Genomic DNA, 7252 nt, shown 5'->3' with positions numbered 1-7252 from the left:
TTTTTTTTTTTTTTTTTTTTTCTTTTCTTTTCTTTTCTTTTCTTTTCTTTTCTTCCCTCTTTCTTTCTCTTTCTTTCTTCTCTTAACCTAGTTTTTGGCTCCAGTCACACACAATAGGAACAATCAAAGTTAGCTTGATTTTGAGTATAGTCTCCAGGGGGATTTATCCATTCATCTTAAAGGAGGAAATGCAATTTTCTTTTCAGAGTGCTGTTAACCAAGACTTCTAAAGTTCTGCAAGTGTAGTTAATGCTGTCCCCGCTTTATCTGATTAGACTGAATTACAGTATCATGAAGGTCCTCACAGTGTCTTGCTCATATATGCAGTGATGGGAAGAGGGTAGTTACTAGTCAGAATTCAGGAGGACAAGCATATCCCAAGGAGCCTCTGGAAGTTGAAAGGATGAGTTAGGTCAGAGAAATCCATTGTCTTATCAGGGATGCTGCCTTGAATGAAACAGACTTAAGGTAGAATTTTCAAATTAAGTAGACTATAGGTGAGTCAAGGTAGGAGGTGTGGGACTAGAGCAGCATAGGAGAAAGCCCATAGGCCACCAGGGAAACTATGGGTGTGAGGCAGAGCAGATGGCTCTGAGCCAAGAGGAGGTCTGGGCACTACTGAGAGATACGAGAGGCAGAGGAGAATGAGATGGGGTAGGCGTGCAACTCCAAAAGCCTAAATTAGGCATTTCAATATGATTCTGTGGGACACCCAGCTCCTGCAGGAGCCAGAAAGATGGTTATAATGGGAAAATGGATGTATCTGGAAGATGATCCTCCCTAGGAAAGCGTTAGACTGTGAGAGCTCTTATAAACTTCTGGGCCCTGTTCCCACATTTTAGAAAAAAGAAAACTGAATTACAATCACTCAGGGAGTCAATGGTATATCTAGAACCCAAATCCATTTCTGTTTAGCTTCACCCATACAGCTTACTTCCAAGAAGAGAACTAAGTATATAAGTAAGTACATAAATAAGGAAGGAAGGAAGGAAGAAAAGTAGCTGGAGGTAAGACGAGTAAGAAAGAATTAGCCAGATTTGGCAGTTTCTTGGATAAAAAGTACAAAAGAACACATGGTGTGCTTGGATGTACTAGCTATCTGCTGTGCAAACGGATTACCGCAAATGTCTGTGGCTTAAAACAACACACTTGCTATTTAACTGTTTCTGTAGGTCAGGAACCTGGGCATGGTTTAGCTGGGCCTCCTGCTTTAAGATCTCTTACGAGGCTCAACTGACAGTCAGGACTGCAGTCTTACCCTAAGACTGGGGAAGAATCCACTTCCAAGTTTATGAGATTGTTGACGGGATTCAGTTTCTTGCTGGCTGGTGGTCAGTGTCCCCTCTCCTTGTCATCTCTCCCACTAGCTCACCACATGATTAACTTACTTCCTTGAACCAAACAAAGGAGAGAGTTTGCTAGTAAAATGGAAGTTACACTCTTATGAAATGTAATCACAGAAGTGACATCCCATCATTTTGGCTGTAATCGATCAGTTAGAAGTAAGGTCCAGGTCTTTGCCTACATTCAAGGGGAGAAGATTAACAAGAATGTAAATACCAGGATCATTGAGGGCCATTTTAGAATCAATCATCTTAGAAACCCGGGGTTCCTCCAGTTACACAAGAAAATGTATATGAAGAGGTAGTTAAGGGAAATAAAGTCAAATTGCTTAGCTTGCCAAAAAAAAAAGCACAAAACCTAGAACTATACATATTTTGTAGAATATTTGACAGAGGATATTTAGAGAAAGTAGAAAGTATTGGCCACATGAAGTTCATAAGAAAATATGAAATGATTAATGCAGATCCAACTAGGGAGTAGTTAATTTTAAAATGAACAAAACAAGTCAAAATGTGGCCTATGAAAGTAAAGACAGTTAACATGGATTGAGGTAATACTTGTTTTAAGTCTCAAACATAGATGTTAAAATAAATTTAGGACAGAATAAAGGGCATTTCATGGCTTTATGAAAATAGTATTCTAGGCCAGGAGAGTGGAGATGAGATTAGAAAGATTTAAGGTATAATAATCATGGGAAATGAGAATAAATGACTTGATGTAGTATAAAAGGACAGGAAGGCGGGGGGAAGCTAGCAGGAGCCATGGGGTCCAAAGAGATGGAAAAAATGCAGCCCCCTTTAGCTCTGCTAAGCTTCAGTTTTTTTCCCAGCAAGCTGTCTCTACTGACAGGCACTCGAAGTTGATGAATAAAAAGGCTTGGTATTCTCTTTCAGGAAACTGGCCAAATCAACCCTGGTCCTTGTGCTCGTCTTTGGAGTGCACTACATCGTGTTCCTGTGCCTGCCCCATTCCTTCACGGGGCTCGGCTGGGAGGTCCGGATGCACTGTGAGCTCTTCTTCAATTCCTTTCAGGTAGAGAGCACCAGCTAGTAATGTAGTTCTTGCATTTTGCTTTTATTCCCCCACCCCTTGCAACTTTGTTCTCTGCCCCTCTGTCTGGCTTTCATGGACCTGTCCCCAGAGGGCCATGAAAAGGCCATACTCTCTGGAGCCTGTGCTTTTAACCTCTGACCATTGCAGGAGCTGCTTCTCACAAACACGCCTGGGCAGTGAGACAAGAAAACATTTTGTTGTAGAATATGTAATACGCATAGAGCAGCGTGTGTGTACAGAAAATAAACGAAAGCCAAAGAAAAAGCAGGCAGGGAAGAGGGGGGAAAAGGGAAAGGGAGACAACAAAGGAGAAAAGGTAGCTTCTACCCATTTTATCTCATTTGAAAATATGATTACCATCACCCCTCACTTGGCTTTCTGCGGACATCTATCTTCTCCTCCTGGCTACTCGCTTGCTGCCTCCCACTGCTGCCTTAAATCTAGTCTCCATACAAGGGTCTGAAGGATCTTAAAAATAAATATGATCATGTCCCTTCTCTACCAGAAGTACCTAGAGGTTTCCCACTGCACTCAGAATAAAATCCAAATGCCATTTGCTGGTGTGCACAGCCCTCGGGGCAGGGATCCTATCCAACTGTGTCGTCGAGTTCCATCATGTTCCCGGTTGCCGGCTAAGTTTGAGCCCCACTAGTGTTCCTCGAGCTCATTCTTATCTCAGGGGCTTGGACTTACTGTTCCCTCTGTCTGGAAGGCGCGCCCTGCTAATATTCACAAGGCCTGGCTTCTTTTCACTCAAACCAGCTTAAATGGTCATCTCTTCAACTTGGTCTTCATTCAGTGTATCTTCTCCATTCTTCTCTTTCATACCAGTTGTTTGGCCTGCATAACCCTTATAATCTTACATTTTTCTAGTGTGGCTAGTTGTTTATATTTTATCCATCATCTGTATTTCCTTCTAGAATGTAGTCTAAGGGAACAGGGACCTTCTCTGTCTTGATTGAATTGTTTATCCCTGGCATGCTGAGCAGTTTGCCCTGTAGAATATTTATTTATTTATTTATTTATTCAAAAATAAATATTTTTGAATGAGTGAAACAAAAAGTTTCTTTGTCTTTTTTCCATATAATAGCCTATGTCTGTAGTTTCCAGGATTCACAGTGTATAAATATCTCTTACCAACCAGGGAATATTCTGTGATCCTTGAGTGAAAACATAAATGAAGCTAATATAATAGAAACCAGTTATTTGTGTGTCTTGGAGTGTTTTATTCAGTTACTTGTTTGGTTCAGCTGACACCAAAGAAGGATCTCAGAAAAATATAAACTTAAAGATTTGGAAACACCAGGAGAGAAGAGTTCATATAATTTTCCGAAGGAAGCATAACACAACCCAGTTTTTCAATGTATGTATTGTGATACAAGACACCTCAATGCCGTGATCTTCTGGAGTTGTCAGTATGCTAACTTTCTCTTTTGTTCCCCAGGGATTCTTTGTGTCTATCATCTACTGCTACTGCAATGGGGAGGTAGGTTTGAAGAACCCCCCCTGTACATCCCACAGCTCTAGCTCTGAGTAAGCTTGTAAATGGTCATCGCTGTGTGACCTGAATCTCTTTAGGATCCCCAGCAATTACAGGAAAAAATGAGCAGGGAGAAGGGAGATATTTCAATCATACATGATTTTGAGAGAGCAAGAATTAATGTAAATAGGCTAGAGTCTTTCTCTTCTAGCACTTTTCAATGTTAATTCATTTGGAAACTCTGATAGCAAAAAACCAACTTATTGGAATGTAAATTGATACTTGGAAGGACAGTGAATTCCATATTTCAGTCAATACTTAAACTGATATTCAATTTCAAGTTCTCTAAGAAACTAAAAAAAAGTTCTCTTGGGATAAGAAAGAATATTTTGATATTTTCAAAACTATACAATGATGACAGGATGCTTTCAGTTCATTTAGGGGTTGGCTGGAGAGAAGTAGCCCTACTGTTCTTTTAGGTGAACCAGCATACCAGATTTCCACTGTTTTCCACGGAACTTCCAGATAAGCTCCTTTTTGGTTAATGGCAAGAGCAGTAGAATTGAATCTTCAACCACAGGTTGGAAGCAAGAGTCCCACCGCATTAGTAATGCATTTGCAGTGCCTGCTTTTCATGTATAAGCTTCTTCCCCATTCTTTCCTCCTTCAGTATGCCTATGCAAAAGTGATAGTATTACATTTCAGGTTGAGTACCTTCCATGCCATTCTTCAGCCGGCTGGCACTGTTTCTCTCTCCTTCTCTTCCAACCCATAATCCTCTTTTCCTTCTCCCACAAGTCAGATCTTTCTTTCTTTTTAAAAAAGATTTATTTATTTGAGAGAGAGATGGATCGCGAGCAGGGTGGAGGTAGGGGCAGAGGAAGAGGGAGAGAATCCCCAGATTCCCGGCTGAGCGCCCAGCCACCAGGGGGCTCTATCCCAGGACCCTGAGATCATGACCTGAGCCGAAATCCAGAGTCTGACGTTTAACGGACCCAGCCACCCAGGCACCCCAAGGCAGATGTTTCTATGGGCTGCATTTCAAATTATATAAAATGCTAATCTTGGATCAGCCCTTCACCTCTCTCAAAGCCTCCGTTTATTCATCTCTGGTAGGATACCTATCTCCAAGATTTTTCAAGGTTAAGAGAGAGAGTATGTACATCAAGTCGCTGGTACACAGTGGAAACTCCGTAATCACCATCACTGAAGGGCACAGGTCCATTGTAACAAGGCTGCAGGGTCTCCTTGATGGTTTCTGACGCAGAATGTTTCCTGCGACTTAGGTTCAGGCTGAGGTGAAGAAGTTGTGGAGTCGGTGGAATCTCTCCATCGACTGGAAAAGGACGCCCCCCTGCGGCAGCCACAGATACGGCTCCGTGCTCACCACGTTGACCCACAGCACCAGCAGCCAGTCGCAGGGGCCAGCCAGCGCTCGCTTGGTGCTCATCGCCGGCAAAACCCCCAGGACAGCCGGCCGCCAGCCCGACAGCCACGTGACTTTACCCGGCTATGTCTGGAGTAACTCGGAGCAGGACTGCCTGCCACGCACGACCCATGAGGAGACCAAGGAAGGCAACGCGAGGCTGGGAGAGGAGATTCCAATGGTGGAGTCTCCCAGGCCCTTGGAATTTAACCCAGACGCGGAAGGAAGCAGAGGAGAAACAGAGGATGTTCTGTGAGTCGACTCACAGTCAACAACTGTGACTTCGAAGAGTCGGTCCCTCTGGCTGTGTTAGATGAACTTGGCTGGCATTCCTTTGCTTGAGCCCCAGAACTGAAAATTCGGGTTCAAAGTGTTACTTCACAGAAGTTTTCAGGTTGCATGAATTGGATTTTATAAATAGTAAAGACACAAAAGGAGAAGTGTCAGTGGAGTAGTTTATTACCTTCTTTTGGCATTAAATTCTCTTCTAAATTGTTGTGTGGTACTTGCTCTGTGATTGTTCATTTTTTTCCTGCTACTTTTGGGTAGAAAACGTTTCAATTGCTTGGCTCTAGTTTTCTCTCATAAAAATATCACTCTAGGTATGATCGGGATCATTCCATATGTGTTATTTCCCTTTTAAGAAATTAGCATCCTCTTTTTCTCATTTTAATGTACTTCTACCATTGCATTCCTTTTGCCTGTGCATAGGAGCAATTAGGGTCTGAAAACATACCATGAACAATGAAAGAGCTAAGCACAAGTACACACTGGAAAAAAAAAAGTGGCTGGACTTTGATAAGATAATAAATTTGTGAAATATCTGTTTCTTTCTAGAAACAAGGAAGATTACTCCAAATAGTATTGCACCTATTCCTTCTTTTGAATGTCTCCTCTGTGACCAGCCAAATCTCAGGTCTTCAGTCCTCCGTAAACCTTGACATGCCACCTGGTTTGCTCAGTCAGTGAGCTTGTGTCTGCAAACTGATTCTGTTTGTAATAATTTGTACTGATAGTAAGGCACACTGCATCTGTGCCTTTTTCGTCTTTGTTGTATTACTATATTCCAAATGGCATGTGGACTAAATTAAAAGTTTGTTTTAAAGATACATTTTGGGTCACTTTAAAAGATTTTTTCTCGGCATCTAACTTTGTTTTTGAGAACCAACCAAATGTTCCTTCTTCAAAACTAGAGATCAGCATGTAGCTCCAGCACTTTCCTGAACTTGAAACGTCAGTCTGTTGCAATAGTGAAACATTTATTGAGTGTATGTCAGGTACCCACCATCCTGCTGGTTTTTACAAACATTAACTTTTTTAATTCTCACTGCAAACTTACGGTTCAGTTTTATCATTGTCACCCTCTTTACAGATGACAATGTGACTTGTAGATGTGGAGAAACTCACCGAAAGTTGCCCAGCTAGACATTGATGGAACATGGTTTCAGACACAGATCTACTGACTTCAAGTCCTGTGTTCTTAACCATTATGCTCCACTATCACCAATGTTTATGTTTCCCATTAACCAATCAAAGCATTCAATTAATTTCTTCTGGGTAGAGATTGCCTAAGAACTCTTAATATGTCTTAGCCTCTGACCTTCATGACATTTCCACTGTAGTGGGGTAGACAAATATATATAGGAAATGAAAATATCACAGAGCAATGTGTTTCTAAGTGAAACAATAAAGGTCAAGCTCATCTGTCTCATTTTGCTGAATGATTTAACCAACATGCAACTGGTGTCGTGATGAATAAGGTACCCCGATGTCTACACACTATCTTGAAAAATATTATACTTTCCTTCTATGCACATTCTTGCCTTCCTCTTCTGTGCCACACAGAGGCAATTCCTTCCCAACCCGTTTATGAAGGTGCCATTGTACATATTTAATTCATCTGATTCTATGCTTTATTGTCATACCCCATGCTGTCTTCTTATCAGGAG

General features: G+C 41.6%; 1 protein-coding gene across 1 annotated transcript in view; it reads left to right on the top strand.

Moving 5' to 3' along the window:
- PTH2R (parathyroid hormone 2 receptor) overlaps positions 1-6377 on the top strand; it is a 76407-nt gene extending 70030 nt beyond the window's left edge. The window contains exons 11-13 of the mRNA XM_025887090.2: positions 2238-2376; positions 3842-3883; positions 5164-6377. Of these exons, the coding sequence (XP_025742875.1) occupies positions 2238-2376; positions 3842-3883; positions 5164-5559 (577 nt within the window). The 3' untranslated portion in view covers positions 5560-6377. The remainder of the gene's footprint in view (positions 1-2237; positions 2377-3841; positions 3884-5163) is intronic.
- The last annotated feature ends 875 nt before the right edge of the window (positions 6378-7252 follow it).

Source organism: Callorhinus ursinus, unplaced genomic scaffold (assembly GCF_003265705.2).
Source record: "Callorhinus ursinus isolate GAN/ISIS: 27379988/994484 unplaced genomic scaffold, GSC_fseal_2.0 scaffold2, whole genome shotgun sequence".
In the NCBI taxonomy this organism is placed as follows: Eukaryota; Metazoa; Chordata; class Mammalia; order Carnivora; family Otariidae; genus Callorhinus; species Callorhinus ursinus.
Note: the sequence above shows the minus strand (reverse complement) of the source record. Positions and strands in the feature narration are given on the sequence as shown.